General features: G+C 31.3%; 2 protein-coding genes across 4 annotated transcripts in view; one reads left to right on the top strand and one right to left on the bottom strand.

The window, feature by feature from the left end:
• Nucleotides 1–491: 491 nt before the first annotated feature.
• LOC134710001 (uncharacterized) lies at nt 492–19,324 on the top strand. 2 transcript variants are annotated; one of them, XM_063570146.1, is made up of 2 exons: nt 492–529; nt 17,880–19,324. In XM_063570146.1, exon 2 carries the CDS (start codon nt 17,881–17,883, stop codon nt 18,787–18,789), a length of 909 nt encoding a protein of 302 aa, XP_063426216.1. In that variant the 5' UTR covers nt 492–529; nt 17,880; the 3' UTR covers nt 18,790–19,324. The 2 variants fall into 2 exon arrangements, with proteins under 2 accessions (XP_063426216.1, XP_063426207.1); XM_063570137.1 differs by lacking the exon at nt 492–529 and adding an exon at nt 10,024–10,320.
• A 612-nt stretch (nt 19,325–19,936) lies between these two features.
• Nucleotides 19,937–21,817, bottom strand: part of LOC134684912 (A disintegrin and metalloproteinase with thrombospondin motifs adt-1-like) — a 29,812-nt gene continuing 27,931 nt past the window's right edge. For both annotated transcript variants that reach the window (XM_063544231.1, XM_063544238.1), the window contains 2 exons: nt 21,660–21,744; nt 19,937–20,785 (listed from right to left, as the gene is read on the bottom strand). In XM_063544231.1, the coding sequence (XP_063400301.1) occupies nt 20,434–20,785; nt 21,660–21,744 (437 nt within the window). In that variant the 3' untranslated portion in view covers nt 19,937–20,433. The remainder of the gene's footprint in view (nt 20,786–21,659; nt 21,745–21,817) is intronic.

The raw sequence follows: 21,817 nt of genomic DNA, 5'->3' as shown, positions 1-21,817 counted from the left end.
CGTATAAACCCTTCAACTTTTCCAAATGGTATAATTTTAAGTATGCAATACCTGTACATTCAACTTCAAAGCTGTGGCGTCAGTCACTAAAAAGGTTCGAACTTATACTGTATACAAAAAGAAAACTATTGAGAAATGAAAAAGTCTAACTCTGTTAATTTCAAGAAAAAGTTCAATTGATTTTTTGCGGCTAAAAAGAGTTCTTCACGTTTTGAATTCCTTAATAAAACTTCGACCTTATTGTATAGCCTTTATTTCAAAAGTTCTTTTTTATATTTTTATATAGATTACATTGTGATGGTTGCCATATATCGACACAATATAGAATGTCCTGACAATGGCATTGGCAATAAAGCATAACATAATATATGAAAACAATAATTATTCGATTATCGATACAGTATCAATGTAACAAAACCAGTAATAAAATAGAAACCTAATTATGCGAAGTATGGTAATCACTAATCTATTTATTTTCCAATATTTACCATGAAAAGACGAACCTATGCCCAGCAGAATCTTAAACAAGGTAAATGTTTTGTATAGTACTGAAAATTATTTATCAAATTTGGATCAGAAATGCTTTAATTTGTACTTATCTGAATGATAAGTTTTTTTTACCAAACATATTTCGCAGGAGGATGACTTTTGTGTAAGCGCGAAAATATTGTTAACTTTTGGCTTCTATTAATCTATAAATTAACATTTTAATATTTGATGTATGTTTTTCAGTAATATTATCAGATGCTTTTCGAACTCTGACTGTTGATTTGTTGAGATTCTACTTTCTGCTGGTTGTGTTTATTCAAAGTTTCAATAATTGTTTTGTTGTTCATATTAGTTGTTATTTGGCATTGCAAGTGGTTTTTTTTTGTACAACTTAACGACTTGTCTTTATTTTTCAGAACATATGATAACCTATATGCGTGATCATAAAAAAAATACAGACTTATTTCATCTGTATAATTCACAATGTCCATGTCGACTCCTTAATTATAAACTATAAATTTCTAAACCTTAGTGACTGTCAATTTTATTACTACTAAGCCCATGTTTTCCATGTACTGTGATTGTTATGGAAATAAACTTAATGCAATTTTTTTTATTTAGTTTATTTTTTGATGGATTTTGAATCATTAAATTGATGTAAAAACAATAATGGGGATTCAAAGATAACATTTTTTTTTAAATTACAGGATTTATTGTGCAGAATTGCATATTCCAAATTTAAAGGACCTTTAATTGGTGATATATCTACGAAACCACAACGTTCGTGTCTTCATAATTTACAGACATCACGAAACGATTAGTGTAAATAAATTGCAATTACCGAGAAAAAAAAGTAAAAATATTTTTTTTTATAAAAATTGGTTCTTTAATTTAAATGCACCTAATATACTGCAGTTCTACAATAATTTGAACTGGATAACCCTTTATCGTTTATTTTATTGAAAGGATTTAGAGCATTAAAAAAATAAATATGCGTGTAAAAATACCGTTACATTTAAAGAAAGTTCATCCAAAAACCCTAAGCAGTTTAGATACGACACAATTATTAAGTATGTCGTCTAAGTAGGTAAGTTTAATCAAAGTCAAGGTGAAGATCAGCAATAAAAGAAATTTTACATTGATTGATACATTATTAAATGCCTATCCTCCCAGAGCACCTGAGAGCATCCCCAGTTGTTGGTGGAGTTCTTGTTGCTTAGTCTTCAGTTTTCTATGTTTAGTCTTGTGCACTGTCATTTGTCTGTCTTTTTCATTGTTGGCGTTGTCAGTTTATTTTCGATTTATACGATTTTGTCCCTCTGATATCTGTCGCCCCTCTTTTGTATTTCAAAGTACATTTTAAATTTGCTGTCTCAATCATATTTTCCCTTATGTCTCTTATCGTTATTTTTTTTATAAAAGGTATATAAATGTTTCCATTTTTATTACTTACATACATGAATGTATCTATAGATTGAAAGAATTTTTTTTTTTTTAAATAGAGCATATAAAAGTTTTAAAAGAAGAATATTCTTATGTTCGTAACTATTAACCAACTGGCGAATTTATCATTTTGTTTCTTCTTTTAAATAATACAAATATGTGAAATAAGTCGTGCAAGTTACAAAAAAAAAAAAACTTTATGTTATCCCGGTAATCATGTTCCGTTGTAATAACTTTTGAATCCAGAATCCTTTTTATGAAATATACGAAGTTTTTACATCTACATCTACATCTACAATATTGATCTGCAGTGGAAATCCATAACGCAGATACTATCGGTTTAAATATTCCAATAAAAGGCATATTCATTGTCAGAGTTTATGAAAAAGGTTAGTACAAATTACAGGGCATCGAAATATTTGAATAGAAGATAAGTTTCATATTAAACCGTAATTAATTGTTTTTGATAAACGTCCAGTGGGAAATATGTCATGCAATTTCAGGACGAAAACAAATATCAATAGCTATGGTCTGCAAAGTTGATGGGATATTGGACGGTATATATGGATCGCAACTGGACTTTCTATATATATATCTTTATTCTCATAAACCAAAGTACAATGGTACAGAGACATATACAAATAAATTAACATAGTATAAATTTTTAAATACAAATGTAAAATAGAGACATAAAGTGATTACCCAGGAGATTCTAGGCATTTAATAATAATTCTTATAAACTTGCACAAATTGTTTAGTTCAGACGGGTTGCTACTATTCATTAGACTTTGAAATTTTAAAATATTTGGTCTGTTTATAAAATGATGCTTTAGTAGCTGTTGTCTTCTATCGTTTATTGTCGAGCATTTTAAAATATAATGGAACTCGTCGCCAATGTCACCGGAATTGCACAAAGTACAAATACGATTTTCTCTTTGAATGTTTTGCCATCTACCAATTTCGATAGGAATTTTTGTGTTCAGCGTTCTAAATCTACAAAAAGAAGCAATATTTTTGTCATCTAGAATATCAAAGTAGGTTTCGAAATTTATACTATTTTTGAATAATTTATAATTTAGAGCTTTTGGAGAATTCTGTACAGTAGCATACCATGTCTGTCTGAACTGGTCAGTTAATCTTAATTTAACAGTATCATACAACCAGTTTTTACTTATAAAATATTTAGAGTTCCATATATTTGATAGTCCACAGTTATCAAGCACAGATTTTACATTCTTACACCAAGCTATATTTCCATTATAACTACCAGTAGCAAGATTGTATAGAATTACAGGAAGTTTCTTATTTTCCCCAGTTACAAGCTTTTCCCAATAATTTATAGTACGTAATTTAATAAAAATATCAAGTGGGAATCGGCCAAGTTCCCCATATATCATATAATCAGGCGTGGATTTTTTAAGATTAAGCAGTAATTTACAAAATTTTAGATGAACACGTTCTATAACAGAGGTGTTACCCATTCCCCAGACTTCACACCCGTATAATAATATAGGCTTAACTACTTTGTCAAATAATTCTAGTTGACATCTAATATTCAAATTATGTAATCTCCCCTTTTTTAGAATATCGTACATAGCCCTTGTTGCTTTATCAGCCTGTGCCTTTTTTGCTTTTGTGAAACTTCCTGTTCTAGAAAATAATACACCAAGATATGTAAATTCTTCAACAATATCTAACTCAATATCAGCATATTTAAAACTAACATTTTGTAGTGGTCTACCTTTAGAAAAAATTACTATTTTGCTTTTCGGAACATTGACTTTTAATTTCCATGTTTCACAATATTTCTTTAAAGCGTTTAATTGTTTTTGTAGATCTGCTTGTGTTTCTGACAAAAGTACAGTGTCGTCTGCGTACAATACAACAAACAGTTTTAAATACATACAAAGCTCGTTCTCTATTTGATCTGATAAAGATTTCAAACCATTTATATTTTTGTTCTGAAAAAAGCTTTCTAAATCATTTATATAAATAGAAAAAAGTATGGGAGATAAATTTTCTCCCTGTCTTACACCTACATTACATGGAAAGTAGTCTGAATATTCCCCATCACTAAAAATTCGTGATTTCACATTTTTATACATATTAAATATAGTGTTATACATCTTCCCATTCACTGTATGTAAAATGAGTTTTGACCAAAGACCAGATCTCCAAACTGTATCGAAAGCTTTAGCAAAATCAATAAAAGCACAAAAAAGTTTTTTCTTTTTTTGTCTCAGTAATTCAAATAAAATATGCAGAGTAAATATACTGTCTATAGTGGAATATCCCTTTCTGAAACCAAACTGGTTTTCATTTAACAACAAATATTCTTCCAAAAAGATACTCAGTCTTAAATTCAAAATTGACGTAAAAAGTTTACCCATACAGCTTAATATAGTTATTGGTCTGTAGTTTTGGGGATCTGACTGGTCACCTTTGTTTTTATAAAAAGGTATAACATTACCAACAAGCCAAAGTTCAGGCACTTTTCCAGTATCAAATACAATATTAAACAGTTTTACATAGATTGGCATAAAAATCTGAGTGGTGCTCTTAATATATTCATTAGTGACGAAGTCATCGCCACAAGCTTTGCCATTCTTGAGATTTTTGATGCATTTAAAAATTTCATTTTCCGTAATAGAACTGTTTAATAACAAATTAAGTTCGTTATTTTCATCTATAATAGTTTCTTCACCAGCGTCAGGATCTGACGAATTTAAATTTTTGAAAAATTCAAAAAGTACATCAACAGGAATATTATTCCTTTTTTTTTCTTTATACGAGTTTAATATCTTCCAAAATTCTTTAGAATTACTATTTTTTAAATTATTCATCTTTTTTCTCATGGCTTTTTTATGCTTATTAATAGAAATGTTCATTTGCCTCTTATATTCACGTTCTGTATGCTTCATCTCTTCTCTTTTTAAACATGTTTTATTGTATTTATATCTTCTTTTTGAAATTCGAAAGCACCGCCTTTTTTCCCAACATATTTGGTCAAACCAAGGTTTAATAACTTTTTTTCGACATTTGTTTTCATGTCGTTTATATGTAAAAGATCCAAACACCTTTTCGGCTGAATCCAGCATTAAACCATTTACAGATTCAACTATTTTATTAATATTTTCTTGAGCCAGTATACTGGTATTCAACATAGTTAAATCATTATTTAATTGATCGATTTTATTTCTATCGATATTTCTCAAAAATTCGGCTTCTTTTTCACAATCCCATTTTTTGAAGCCTTTTCTTTCATGACATGCCAAATCGTTTATTAAAATGTCATCGCATTCGACGATGTTATCAATCGAGTTGAAGACTAGTTTACAGTTCAGAGGCGAATGAACATCGGAAAAAAGAGCAGAAAAATCAAGTACAGACATATTAACAACACATGATAACATATTATATGTACAAATAAAATAGTCAACCACACTAGACTGGCGACAAGTAAATAAGCCTTCTTTATCGCCATCAGCCCTTCCGTTTAAAATAAACAGATTGTTATTTCTGCACATTTCTAAAAGTAGATTTCCAAAATGGTTTTTTGTCTTGTCGCAACTATTTCTAATACGTGACATATGAAACTTGTGTAAATTGTTTGAAAAATCAATATTAAAATTATCTGAAGTGTCATGATTGGTATTTGTTATTTCATAGAAGTCTAAATTAGCAGCAGTTCTGCTGTTAAAATCACCAGTAAGCAAAATAGACTCATGGTTAGCTGAAAATTTTAGAAATTCTTGTTCAAGTATATTTATTGAATCTGGTACCTTATAAGTAGAATTTTCGGGTGGTATGTACACTGTACCAATCATAACATCTTGTTCTGTTTTTAAATAATTGGCTGAAATTTTAACCCAAAATACTAAATTACTATCTGTTTCTATTGTTTGCACATAACTTTCTAATTCATTTTTATATCCAAAAGCAATACCACCTGATTTGACTTTTGATTTAGTTTTTCTATTTTTCAATTTAAAAGTATAACCTGGTATATCAACATTGTCAAAATCATCAGTTTTTGTTTCTGTTAAGCAGATAAAGTCATAACATTTAATGAGTTCTATAAATTCGGGATATTGCATTCTGTTCATAATCCCACAACAATTGAGCGACAATATATTTAAGACTAATGTACTGTTAACATTTTTAGAATCTCCATTGGGATCCTAACTGTCTGGGTTGGGAGTCGAAGATATGCGTCGGCGTCGTTTCCGGTTTTGATGGTGGTCCGGTGTGCGCATTTGAGATGTGAGACTGTCGGTAGGTTCAATGTCCGAAATTTGGTCGTTGTACATTTCACCATCTACATACAAAATGTCTCTAACTAACTTGACAGTGTGTCCTTCTTCGCGTTTTTGTTTCATAACTGGGTATAGGCTTTTGCGTGCTTGTTCAATTATGTCAGGAAACTGTTGATTAACACCAAAAGGTTTTCCTTTAAGCCTGTACGTATTTGAAAGCGATCGTGCCAGATCTTTGTAATATAAAAATCTGGCCACAATCGGTCTAGGGCGTCCGCGTCTACCTGGTTTGGCACCATATCCAAATCTGTGGACATTGCCGAATTCTATCCTGTGTGTTACATGTAAGAATTGCTGTATGAAATCTCTGATAACTTCTTCAGTGTTTTCTTCTTCGGTTTCCGTCAAACCAGTAAAAACCAAGTTATTCTTCATTGATCTGCATTGAAGGTCAATAACGGTGCTCTGTAGAATTTCGTTTTCTTGTTTTGCGTTATTGACAACTGTTTTTATTTCATTTCTCAGCTCTATAGTGTTATCTGCAAGGTCATTTGCTACTTTACTAATTGATGATTTAACCGATTTTACATCTTTAACGTTGTTATCGTGATTTACCTTGAAATCGTCCATGAAGTCGCTAATTCCCTGTAGGTTATTATTAGCATCAGTTTGAATTTTCTTCGTACTTTTAACTTCTTTATTTAGTTCAGTGTGATCATGTTTTAATTGGGACATTTTTCCGTCGTTGCTATCACATTTACTTTTTAAATTTTTAATTTGACATTCAGCTTCTGCAACTTTTGAGTTCATTTCTGTAAATTTGGTTAATAGATTTGTCAAAGTTCTGTTCATTTGATTCACTTGTGACATTCCCTTTTCAATAGTTGTAAGTCTCTCATTCATACCTAGCATTAATTGATAGACATTTTCTAAAGTTACAGTTTGTTCAGGTTGCCCGTATAGAACATCTCTGCTGGTATTTAACATTTGGGAGGTATTGACATGTTCTTCTTCCATTTTTTATCCACTCGTATAGAGCCTCAAATTGCTTTGCGACACTTGACTACAGTTCAGTTTATTGTCCAATACCCCCGGGTTACAGGTAGATGGTAATATGGTCTCTGGATTTTACGTATGTTATGAATGAAAGAATATATCACACAAATTTTGAAATTAAATCTGAAAATGTCATTTTCTATTACTAAATCAAATAAATTATCTGGGCGGAAGGTCCCACAACTAAGCATAAGTTGAAGCATCTACGAATTATCCATAGTTACACATCATAAATAGCAAATAATTTGACTTATCTGAAGAGCGAAAATTCGTACGTCTCCATTTTACATTCGTACTCTCTTTCAGATGATTTCAAAAAAAATAGTGAAACTGACTGTTTTCCTACGACGGCATGTGTAATCCATTGAAGTCGACAATTTGAAAAATAAAATAAAAAGGATGACCATAATACGCTTGCGTACTGATAGTTTTTTTTATCTATTTTATCGTGAAATATACCAATTTTTCTTTACATTGTCAATTACTGTTTCAAAACGTGAAAATATAATATTTAAATTTAATATAATTCGTGTTTGCTAAAAGTAACAATTAAACTAAACCTCGCCTGACATCGCAATCGATTATGTTTTTTTCAAGTACTTATATCAACACTTTTAAATATTGAAGTGGCAGAATAACGACTTATTTTCAATTTTGTTTATTTAACCGCTTGATAGTGTCTTTGATTTAATATCACATATGGTCATTAGCTGGCTAATGAAAATTACCGCTTTATTGTAGCAAATCATTTTCAGAAAATGAAGTGCATTCTAAAGTGGTGAAAGAATTAAGTCAACAATACATACACTTGTCTTAATTAAATTATTTTATCATGAATAGTATATTTAATTCAATATATAAAAGGGAAATATGATCTAAAGGTTTCACTTTACATAACCCATAAGTTAATAATATGAAATATTAATGAACTAATTAAAAATGTTTCGAATTCCTGTATGGTTTAATTTAGCACTCATTTAATGATCTTTGAGATTAACCTAGTAATATAGTTTGATAAATCAAACCATGTATTTAAATTACCGATCACTTGGTAGTTCAGCTTTCATTTAAATAATACTGCAGTTCAATTAAAGGTAGATAGTATACTGCATAATTCTTTCACGAAAGTCCAGCTACATGAGTTTAACCTTGATTCCCTCATTCTGTTCTAAATAGACTGTATTAGTAACTACTGTGACACATGTTCTAATATAAAAATAAGAACGTGTGGTAAGATTGTCAAGGCGATAACTCTCCACAAGAGACCAAATTACACAGAAATTGACAGCTATAGCCCACCGTACGGCCTTCAACAATGAGCTAAACCCATACTGCATAGTCAGCAAAGCCTGCTACCGGAAGGACAGGATAATTTAAAAGTTAGATTAATTGTCAGATATACGTCTGATGAAGATGAGCGAAACCAACAGTAGCATCGCCAAATTTAGTGTACGTAAATCAATCAGTCAAAGACGTAGTTATCAGCAATATGTTATAACATTAGACAACAAAGTCGGATCACAGGGAAACTGTAACTCAAAAGTTAATATATGTAAGCTTAAGTCAAATGGTATATCTGAAATAAATGTCAAAACGGTCCATTTAATTATGAATTAAAAGAATGTGTTGTAATGGTTGTGGCGATTCTTTACCGCATTTAACACATTGAATGATTGTTTTAAACACAACACAATTCGGGTTTCATAAACTTCAATTGGGAGCGTGAACTACTAAGACAAACTACAATATTAAGAATGCATTTTTGTTCCGTTTTAAATCTTTCATTTCCGAAACTTAATATATAAAACTAATGATTGGCAGTAAATATGTATACGCGTAAAATTGTTATTGGTAGTTTAGGTTCTATCACCTTTTGGTAACTATAACATGCAGTGTTGAAGGCCGTACGGTGACCTATAGTTGTTAATGTTTGTGTCATTTTGGTCTTTTGTGGATAGTTGTCTCATTGGCAATCATACCACATCTTCTTTTTTAAATGGCCAGTAATTTTCATTTGATAAACATTTGAACACGTGAAAAAAGGAAAAGAAAATGCATACTCCTGCTTTATTCTACGGTAGAATGAAGAGACAAACATTTGAATATGCAACCATTTAACTTACAAGCTTTATAAAAGGGAGACATGATATATACAAGAATTCTCTTTTGTAGATATATTTTGTCTTCGTGAAAGACAAATTTCTTTAATGTTTTTTTTTCTGTTTTTCGTTTAGCCTTGCGCTGAGTAAGTGGTCAGTCTCAAACTGCTATACACTTGTATTCGAGACGCATATTCTGGAATAAGATCAAGGAAGCGGTTGTACACTTTCTTTGAAATATATTACTATTCACAAGAAGTCTTAGAGAGAAAATAGTTTAAATATGAACTAAAGTCAATGCCATATATATCTGAGACTGTCAGTTATATAATAAAATTAAACTTATAATCAAACAGTTTGTCGTTTTATTTTTGTACCATTGAGTCTTGTTAATCTTTTGATGTTTAGAAGCTCTTAGATATTCAAGGAACACTTATTAAAAATCAACCTTCATATAAACAATTAAATAAATTTAAATATGGAAAGTAGAGAATTAAATGACCTATTCACTCCTTCTTATTTTTGGATTGATACTATTTTGCTAGTCTTTCAGGAGATTTACACCAAATACAATACACAGATTTACCTACCGGGTATGTTATTATATATTCTTTATAAATCAAATTAAAAAGTTTAAAGATTGATCCTTTTGAATCATAATTGTTTTAAATTTCCAACACTTAACATTGAACCACCATTTAACCGTTGAGCTGCAATTTTGTCAATTATCCGTAATGCGAGAAGGTGTCTATTATTATTTGTATTTTTTTTATTAATCGAAAATTAAAAAGAGAGCTTATTATCTTGTCTAAAATGGCACCGCAACCTAACGCAAGACTAAGTCTGATTTATTTTGTACCATAGTGGAAACTTGAGGTCATGCAGTAAATTATCATTCGTATGACATTTGAGTCAGTGCGCAGAAACGAATTAGATATATTTGGGAAGTAGTTGGATTAATCGTAATTACAAATCAGGTTAGTATTATCCTTATATTTTCTTTTATCATTTTTATAAGGGGGCTTGCGGGTTTATATTTTTTTATTATTTAATATAGGATTTCGCTATATTTTTCTACAAATGAACTTTATCTTATTCTTAATAGAAAAATTAAATAAAAAGATTCATTTACGCTCACAATCTGCCATCGAAAGAAACAGACATTTATGTCCTTCTTTTCTGTTGAACTAATAGGAGAAATATCGGTAATATCGAAATAAAGAAAAACTAAATTTACAGAAATCGCTAAAATTTTACTATGTACAGCATATTTGAAAACAACAATAAATAATATAGGTCATCTCTGAGTAAAAAAAGATATTTCAATTGTAATGCCAAAAAATGGCATTTTTGCACCAAGGGGAGATAATTTGGAGCTTTTTCAATGATATCTACATTTTAAAAGTCACCTGGGGCCAACACGAATTGAATTTTTGGAGTGATTTTTGTACCATATGATAAAGTAACAACTACTAAAGGTTGAGATAAAATTTTTAATTAAGGAATGACTTTAATATTTTTTCTGTCTGAAAAAATAACATAAAAAATTTGGAGCACACTGAATAACGCGCGTAGCGGGTTATTTAACAGTGTGTACCATTTTTTTTATGTTATTTCGAATAGACAGAAAGAATATTACACTCATTTCTTAAAATTTAATTCTAAATTCCTTTTTAAACCGTAGAAAACCATGTAAAAACATAAATGACGTAACGGTCACATGACTTAATTATGTATATGGGCTCATAACAAAATAACGTCAGCCAATCAGAAGACGCGTTACATCCAAAATTAAATTATTGAAAAATAATTGTTTAATTTTTTTCTGAAATTCCTAAAACCCGCGAGCCTCTTTAAGTATATTTTTTGAAAAAATAATATCTCCATCGGAAATACATGAAATAGAATTCATCTAGTACATGTAGTTTTAAAATAATACAAACAGCATCTTAGAAAAATGTTGAAATATTTAGCAGCATTTGGAAAGTTGCTTGAGTAGCTAGGGTAAAAACTTTATCATTACCCTTTTCCCCGCGAAAATATTGAAATAACAACATACAATATGATCATTGCTTTCAATGTTGTCGAGTTAAATGGTTATATTTCAATCACTGTAGCAACAAATACATTACACAAAATCAACTAATAAAGATATCAAACGAATGCACTGTATTTCGCATTGAAGAGTTTTAATTTATAAACCAATTTAAGTTCTTTTTTATATTGAAAACATTTGTCGCTGTCATTTTATTCTAATTGGTTGTAACAAACCCCAATTCGATGATAAACACATCGATATATTAGATTGGTATCAAGCTTAGGGATGACAGTCTTTTTCCCATGCTCAGATAGAAAGAAGTATGATAGGAACATGCACAGACCAGACTCATTAGTGTGAATCAGCAACAAAGGCCAAGCGTGGGATGTAAAATTCACATTCAATTCACAAAATTCAGATATGTAGAACCAGCAGTGTTTTGCCCTTATTTCTTTAAAAGAATCAGTTTTATTAGCAAAGAGGCAATAATGAATAGATTTTACCAGTCTTTGATTTGACCTAGTGGGGTTTAGAACCCAGGACCTCACATGCAAAATGACGATGATACAAAAAATGACATAGGACAACTATAGCAGTTACTGACATGCCAGCTCCAGACCTCAAATAAACTAATTGAAAAAATATAACAAACTTGTGTGTGACTAATATTAGTTTCGAGTTGATTTGAACACAACGTCATGGTCACTCAACTCATATCAACGCTTCAAATTGATACAGAACGGATTTATTTTTTTACTTTGGTGTGGTGGGTATTGAAAGATAAACATGAACGTCTTTAGTGGAAGTATTGTTGAGGAACAGATACTCGATACTTTTGTTACTATTTTTAGAGTGAGGGATTATAAGCTTTGAAATAATTTAACCACAATACCAGTATTCTTCTCTCAAAACAAGATTAGATTATCCGTGTTACTTTTTGATGTTTGTCCCTAGTCTATATACATGTATGATGATGTCTGGTAAACTGCGTTATACTTATGTTCAGCTGGTAACATTGTGTTGATTTCCGTCTTCAATGTTTTTCGTCGTAAGGTGAGAAGATTCGATATTTAGCCAAGCTCGTTAATGTTATGGCTACAACTAGATCGTTATCTGTGTTGGTGGACAAGAAGTCCCCGACGGTATTGCCATCCCAGAAGCATGTACTTTGGCATGCAAATACGGAGTTTTTCTTATTGAAATTGCTGTTATAACAATCTTAAATATTATTCTAAAAATTCAGAAAAACACGATACATTTATTACAACCACTGGTTAGATATATTCGCTCGATCGACTATTGGTCCCCGCGGGTATCACTATCCCAGTAGCCAGTAATTAAAAATTGGCAAACAAAAACTGATATTGTTTTATTGAAATTTGCTGTTATAAAATTTAAAAAATCTTCGATTTTACGCTTTTTATCTTATTGATAAACGTCAATATGTGAAATAATAGAACTTGTGTATTGATTTATTTGTTCCCGCTGAAGTTAAAGTTAAGTTCTCAGGATAATAGTATGATCATTTTAGTATACTTAATGTCTTTTCCAATTCTAAAAGTATCAATTAAACACAAATACTAAAAATGCCATTAAAATATTCATTTAATCAAGAGTGACATTTGTTGTATACATTAAAATCATTTGGTTTGAATTTAAATTTTCTAATTTGTAATATGAGTTGACCAATTCAATTATAAATTCGGATCAGTTATCTTTTTTTCTTTTTATAATGAAATTTATACTACGCTAATATCCAACAATTCAATTTAACATCGGTAAAATAGTAACAGGTTGAGTTTTACACTAACTAAAAACTAGCCCTAATCCTTCAAGTAAGTAGGTCGTAAATAATTGGTCTCCAATAATTAGATTATTGAGTCAGCAGGTATTCGACAGATTGACAAGACAGCAGGGCGAGAAAATATCCCACTTAGAAGCTTATATCTTAGCCTGTAAAGTGCAACACGTCAGCAGGTCGACAATTCAACAGGTTGACAGATCAGTAAATCAGCAGTTATAATAAAATATCCTCACTTAGAAATTTAGACCTTAACTATATAACAGGTCGGTAGGTCATCATATAAATGATTGGTATCCAATACTAGGATTAATAATTCAGCAGGTATACTTTTCGACAGGTCAGAAAAAATAATAGTTCGGCTCTAATATCGATATGTTGACCTGTCGAAGATTTAATCTTTACATGTATAATATTTAAAATGCATGCAATTCACCTAAAATTGAAAGCAACTACAATTGGTTTATAAAATGAAAACCAAAATAACTGAAAATGGAAAAAAACCACTCCTATTTATATATAAGAACCAATTTTTCTATTGTGAAAAATTATAAACTGACCAAACAACAATTACGTATTTTATACTTGATCCCAAGTTTTTAGATTTGTTTCTACTATAAAATTCCATTGACGAAAGCCCATTCGCTACTCTTCACTGTCAATTATTTTCTTAGCTAAACGGTTGATGTTTATTTTATTACTAGTATGTTAAGTGCGTTTATAAAGTTTTAAATGAATGGCAAAATTACACGTCTCACAATAACAGCTGACTGTTAACTCCTTATTGGTAAATGTGTTATTTCTTTTAGTTAAAGGGACATAAGCTGTCAAAATCATGTTTACCTATGTAACTTAGGTTTTCATATTCGATTTAAATTATGTTAACAATTTATTTACTATATCTTTTTTATTAAAATTTCGTGTGCATTTTACTTTAGACGCCATCTAATTTAGTATCGAGATGACGTCCGAAGACTGCAGACGGTCACATAACCAGATATAAACATAAACATATATATATAGATAGATAGCGACCTCGTGCAATTGGGTTGTTGTATGTCTGATTGATTACATGTTATAGGTTAAGAAAATAAGATATTCATCGTTTTTTACTTGTACAAGAATATTTTTTTTTTATAAATCGAATCAGTCAACGAAATATTGTTCATCTTTAAATGTTGACATTTTCTTCATGCGAAACCAATCTCTAGGTAATATAGTTAAGAAGTTTATTCTATTTCACATAAATACGAATTCAATGAGGTCGAATTATTCACTTGTAAGTTAATAATTCATTAACGATTTTATCTTTGTTTGTTTTGACAAAATTATATCAAATTTCCTGCTAAATGCGAATTATTTTTTTCATTTTTCCACTCTTATTAATGATTGAATCAAAAAAAAAATTAATATGCGTATTGTTATGCGTTTACTTTTCTACATTAGCTAGATGTATAGGGGGAGAGTTGAGATCTCACAAACATGTTTAACCCCGCTGCATTTTTGCGCCTGTCTCAAGTCAGGAGCCTCTGGCCTTTGTTAATCTTGTATTATTTTAATTTTAGTTTCTTGTGTACAATTTGGAAATCAGTATGGCGTTCATTATCACTGAACTAGTATATATTTGTTTAGGGGCCAGCTGAAGGACGCCTCCGGGTGCGGGAATTTCTCGCAACATTGAAGACCTGTTGGTGACATTTGTTGTCTCTTTGACACATTCCCCATTTTCATATCTCGTAGCTTAGGCCTTTTAAAGTTAACTTTTTAATAAGACTTAGATTGATGACCAGTTACTTTAGCCTCACATATAAACTAGTTTTATGTCTAAATGAAATTCAATGTCCTACAGTAAGTTAAAATGATGTGTTATTCGATATACTTTATATGTGTATTCGGAGCGGTGACACTAATTCCATAAAGAGTAATACTTTTTATTATAAATACATTCTCGAATTTAAGGTTTTAAATTCTAAACTTCACAGAGAGATGAGAAATGTTGATGTATAGTAACTATAGTGCTATTGCAAGAAATTTAAACAATTATATTAAAACTGTCACAACTCTTAATACTGAAAACATTATCATAGCTAAATACTTAAATAAATAAATTATAAACAGAAATTAAAGCTAATTGCCCTCAGGAAGAAATGAACTGATTTAGACATATGATCCTGCAAGGAGTATAAAATAGCATTAGCAATTGGTCAGAAGCCACTATTGGAGGCGAAAGTGCTTACATTTTCAGAGAACACCACTTTACCCTGCGTTTTAATGGATATTTCAAATTACTTTATTGTTTACTGTTCTTAATCTTCTTACATTTTTTATGCAAACCTAATCTTTTATTTCAAAAGTGGACATTTTGTAATGTTTTAGGATTAAAGAACTTACTGACAATTCAGAAATTCGGAAATGTCTACTAGTTAATCAATGGACATCTAATAATCGTTATTTAAGATACAGAGCAGTACTATCGATTATGAGTTGTCGCATTCCAACTTTACAGGCTTTTCATTTTGCGTTTGCTTATAAATAGGTTCTAGACTTGTATTTTGTTACATTTTATTTTACAATGTATGTGATTTTTTAACAATGAAGTTTTATGAGTTTTAAAGATCTACTTTCAACCTTCCTTTTAACGGTGCGTCTTCACTGATTATATATTACCGCAATTACAAATGTATTATTCTAATACATGACAACGGCAGGTTTCACTATTGGAGCAAGACCAATATGCACATGAACAAGAGTTGGGTAAAGATAAAAATTTCTAGCACCCGAACCCTTTTAATCTCAGTCAGTTGAACACAATTTTTTTTAAAAGAAAAACATACCTGAAAGAAATAAAAACACTATAATACCCCAGTCCCACTAGGCCTCGATCGCACTACGATCTGTGAAAAAAATGCAAATTTTGATGATCGTAGCACGATCGTGTAGATCGCAGTAAGGTCGTAATACTATCACGGTCGTGGTGAGGTCTTCAAGATCGTGATGAGCGTGGCTCAACCATGCTTCTTGTTTTCATATAGATTAAACCGTTGGGTTTCCCGTTGAATGGTTTTACACTAGTAATTTTTGGGGCCTTTTATATCTTGCTGTTCAGTGTCAGCCAAGGCTCTGTGTTGAAGGCCGTATCTTGGCCTATAATTGTTACTTTTAAAAATTGTTACTTGGATTGACAGTTGTCTCATTGGCCCTCAAACCACATCTTCCTATATCTATTGACACATAAGTTTCATATCTGCTATCGTTCACTAAAATATCGTCATTTCAGCTTTATGGACCAGCAATAGGTTGTAATTTAGGTCGGATTGTTCGGTCCGACATCTCTGCTGGATCAAAGTTCATTACTATCAGAGCTCAATCTGCCTCTACAAGTCTACATCAACCCTAACACCACGCCCACGTGTTCAGAAGATTTTGGTGGCATGACTGTATTTTTGCCGAAAACTACGTATTAATCAGAAATAGAACTGAAGGAATGATACTGTATTGATATGGAACACGATGTTGACGTTATTGATGAGAGCGTAGTAAGGTCGCGGTTTTAACGTAGTGTAATCTTGGTAAGAACGTGCTATTAGCGCAGTAGAAGTATGGTAAGATCGTGTTGCAAGTCGGATAACTCGTGGTATGGTCGTAGTGAGAACGTGATGAGCGTAGAAAGATCTTGATAAGCGTAGTAAGGTCGCAGAATAAGCGCGATTAGAACGTGTTATAATCGTAGCGGGATCGTTGTAGAAGCGTGATGAGGACGTAGTAGCATCGTGAAAGCAACGAACATTTACATTTTTATGCCGCGCATACCGCGACCTCACCACGATCTGAATTTAATTTAGATCGTGGTGAGCGTGGTGCGATCGTGGTCTAGTGGGAATGGGGCTTTTAAATCACTCTATGAAACCTGGATAAATGACTGCCTTAAAGTTTTGTCGAAAACCTTAATCTAGCACTGAGAAGTTTCATTTACAGTTATACACATAGCATCTTCTCAACTGAAATTAAAACATTCTGTTGGTTTAACTGTTTATATATCAAATAATTTACATTTGTACACGGGAAATGGAATGGCAAATTATCTATTAATAATAAGCTATGACGTTGCATCATTATAAGAATGCTAAAATCACAGCAGTATTTCATCTATGTATTTATCTGCCGCCACCTTCACAAATGCAGTTTTATCATAATATATATTTTTTGCCTGTTTTAGGCTGCAGTATTTCAATAAATTCCAAGTAGAATTATTGATGTGAGCATCTAAGAGATCAATACTTTTTTTTATCGTACACTATTAAAATATGACAGACCGAGTATTTTGTATACGATCATTAAGTTAAAACTGAAAACCTCCTTAGAGAGTCAAACAAGTAAGGTGACACAATAATCTTTGAGAACACACCTTACTTAACGATTCAAACAAGTCTCAGATTGGTATTGATATGTCCAACACATTAGGGACATTCAAATATGATTTTTTTTTTAATTTTACCTACGATACGTTTTAAGGGTTTGATTGTAAAAAGACATTGATATTTAGATTAAATACAAATATTTTTGGATTTGATGACGGTGTAAATAGACTTTTTATTTTACAATCTTAAAAAGTTGATTAGTTTTAGAATATTTTACTTTGTAAAATTTTATCCTATCATTTACTGAACATTTTGATTGTTTTGCTTTATTTATTACAGGATGCCACAAGTTCACAACAAATCCATTCTCCTGGATGGAAATGCTTTCGGAAAGAATTCTCGTTTTATGAACACAATGAAATTTAGTGATGTAACAAAACGTCGAGTCAGAGCATTCAACGTGGTGGAAAACCGGTTAAGTAAATATAGAATAAACTATTACAATAAACAAGCAGAACTAGAGTTTAATCGTGTTCAAAGACAGAAAGAAACATTGCTAGTTAGAATGAAAAAACTCATGGCTTACAAAGTAGTTGCAAAACATCACAATATTTCTAACGCAAAAGACTATCATGCAGCGTTAAATGAAGATAGATCTCCACGCAAAATACAAAAGGAGATTAAAGAGATGATAAAGCAGATTTCACCACAGTACGTGAGAGAGAAGCGTGCTAAAGAGAAAATCGATGAAGCTAGGCGCCTCTGTGACGATGTGATACATCAAAATCGGAAACAAATTGATGTTATTTATCCTCCTCCTAAACAATGGCAGCCATATCGAGACCAAGATGAGGATGATTCAAGGTCAGATGTATCAACTCCTGCATCGGCACCACCTGTAATGAATGCTGAAATGAGAATGCGAAGGTTGACTCTACCTCAAAATCGGAGAACAGTAGGGGTTTCCAGAGCGTACGTTATGGAAAAAAGTAATCTTGGTGAAAAATTAGAAAAAGAAAAGACTGTTATGGAAATGCCCCAACAAAAAGAAGTGCTTATATCTGAATCGAAAAATAACGACGAAGAACCAAAGCTTGAATTACCGCCAGTCATTGTCCGACGATCAAGTTTAAAAGACGATGTTTTACCAAAACAAAAAGCTAAGCGATTAGAAAAACCAAACTACGAGCTTGCCCCTGTTTCTCTAAACAAAAAGATTAAAAAAGAGCTTGATATTAGGTCAGACTAAAATTTCTTATAAAATCAAGTTTGAAACTAGATCTTTCACTAAAGGAAATACTTATGGGCATCATTACAATTTACTCCTCCAAGTACAGAATCGAATATTTTCTACAATCTTAGGAGAAATCAAGTTCAGTAATAAACTGACGCAATTCTTAGTAGAAATATTGAAAGTATTGCATATTGTGTTTCAAAACACTGTCTCATTCTGAGCATGTTTTAATAAAATTGAATCTCCTTTTACTGTTTTAGGAATCTTTACCATGGCAGACACTATTTATATTTTTTGGAGTACAGTATACTTTTTAAAACATGTTAAGTTTTTAATTTGATGAACCAATGATACCAATTTGAAAGTAAACGATTTTAAGCTGTTTCTTTGAACATAACATATGACAACCGTGCTCTAGAAGATATTTTTAAAAACATGAATATATTTCAAGAGTGTTTAAATTTGTATGGTCAAAATATAACAGCATTAATCGTTTACTTAAACTTGGTTCGAGGAATTTGTATTTATTTTTTGCAATCTATGTGTTTCTTTGCAGACTTGTTATCTATTAATAAAAAAAACTGTTGAAGGATACTGGTACGCTATATATATAACCTTGTTTCACAAACCAATCGTCGGTTGACAGTTGATATGTAAATTTTTGAAGGGAAAGTAGCCAGTATAAAATAACCATGATGGCTTTTAAGTATATTTGATATCCTATAAAAATGAAATGACGTATTATGATTGACAATGAGAAAACTATCCACCAGAGATCAAACGACCTAGATGCAAACAACTATGTTTCTTATTCAAATTTTGCAATGCGCTATTCTCTATCTTTGAGTCTGATATAAAGATGATAAAATAGCAAAAAGAGCCATTTAATGTTTAATTGAAAATGCCGATAGTAGTTTTGCCTACATCCATAGCCAAAAAAAACATTGCAAATCGGCCACAACTTTCTCCGGCGGTTAATGACGATAATAAAAGTTGTTATTCGCTTTAATTTTAACTATAGCTGTTAGTAACTGTAAGTACATGTATTGTAAGATCTGTCCTGTATGTTGTTTTTTGGAGGCCACTTGCCCTTTTAGGGTTTCCAACTGATTTCAATAATTTGTAAAGCAAACTTGCTTAAACACAACGCAACACATATCAGTGAAAGTCAGAAGTTTTATTGAAAGTTGATGTGTATTATTTATAAATAACCGTTTCAATGAACAAAGTACTGACTAGAAACCTCGAATACTCAACGAATATATTATATTTTTAAGCTCAAACTGACCGCCAAGCAATCGCAATAAAAGCTCTACTTAAAAAAATAATCCAACTTAGACGGCAATTAAACCTAATGTCAATTTGGGCTGCATGTTCTCTCATGCAATGTTTTTGTTAAACAAAAAGGTATATACATTTATCTATAAAGTAACACAACATAATTCATACATTATTGTACGTATACGTTTCAAAAAAAGTAAGCGAGTACAAAACAGGCCATATTCTCTTTGTTCCAAATAGGGTCAAACAAAGTATATTATCAAGAAAGTGAAAGGTATATACATAAACTTATAACATTTAAAGCAAGATTATCAAAATATCATACTATACTGATCAACACAATGATGAAAGCAAAAACGACACGCGAATACAGGCTATTCAAAAGTTTTTAAACGTATGAAATTCACTTGATGCATTCTGCGTACAACTTTCGTTCAGCGACTCTCGATTAACGTTGCTACATTTTTCATAGTGATCGATCTCATCGACATATGTATCGTAATGGTCTTCGTCCTCCCTAGCATAGTCATAGTGATCAATATCTGTATTAGCACTGCAAATCAGCGTATTGTCCATGTCTGTATATCGTTCCTCTTCCTCTTCCTTTTCATCTGTAATTTGTTTGTCTTCCAAATTACATGTCAATTCTGTATCTTTACAAATTGCATCATCTTTACCTGGCGTCATGTATGTGGTATTCTGGAAGTTATATGTCTTTAATGATATTGAACTGGAAAAAAAGAAAGACATTTTTTCTGTATCAAATGCTTGGAAAGAGTTTTTTTTCAAATATCACCATTGATTTTTTAGTTATGTTAGACCAACTTTGAAGGTTATAATAACAGTAAAGCAGGTTTCTGCCATGAACATTGATATGCTTTTAACACAACTGACCATCTAATCTTGTAATCTAAGAATACGTATATCATTCATTTTACAATCTCTAGATATCTAAAATAAACAATATATGCTTTGCAAGTCTTGTATTATTTTTATATTAGTTTCTTGTGTACAATTTGGAAATTAGTATGGCGTTCATTATCACTGAACTAGTATATATTTGTTTAGGGGCCAGCTGAAGGACGCCTCCGGGTGCGGGAATTTCTCGCTACATTGAAGACCTGTTGGTGACCTTCTGCTGTTGTTTTTTATTTGGTCGGGTTGTTGTCTCTTTGACACATTCCCCATTTCCATTCTCAATTTTATTAATATCCACCCCTGTTATTTATATGTGTCGTGGCCACAATATAAAATCGTAATTGTCCTTTGCGTAGTTCGTTAATGACAAGCCTTCAGCCTGAGCTTCCAAGGAGATGTCATTGAAATTTTTGTTTTACATTGATATGCTACCAATTTTAATCATAAATAGTTTCATAGGATTTATGAATTTGAAACAAATCTAATTATTTTCGAAACAGCTTAAAATAATTAAGAGAGGTTGAAAGATCAGTTTACTTTTTGATGATATTCTATCTAAAAGCAACATTTACGACGCAAACCTCTATGTTGCGAATCTCGCTGTCATTAAAAAACGATATCGATTAAATGGTAGACGTAAAATTCTTTAAAATATTTTAATTCCACGATAAATGGATGAAGTTTACCTTCTCCTCCTCTTCCTAACAATCACACAAACAATTACAACACACAGTATCAGAAACGCCCCTGGTATTATACCATAGTAAAGAGCTAAAATATACAATAGACAAATCAAGCTTATTGAACAACTATGAGTAACACAAGTCATTGAAATTATATCATA

The sequence above is a fragment of the Mytilus trossulus genome, chromosome 1, assembly GCF_036588685.1.
Source record: "Mytilus trossulus isolate FHL-02 chromosome 1, PNRI_Mtr1.1.1.hap1, whole genome shotgun sequence".
Lineage (NCBI taxonomy): Eukaryota > Metazoa > Mollusca > Bivalvia > Mytilida > Mytilidae > Mytilus > Mytilus trossulus.
The sequence above is the reverse complement of the archived record's forward strand: the minus strand, read 5'-3'. Positions and strand labels throughout refer to the sequence as shown.

Excerpts from the sequence above, each read along its gene's own strand:
- LOC134710001 (XM_063570146.1), top strand. The coding sequence starts at position 17,881 with ATGCCACAAGTTCACAACAAATCCATTCTCCTGGATGGAAATGCTTTC.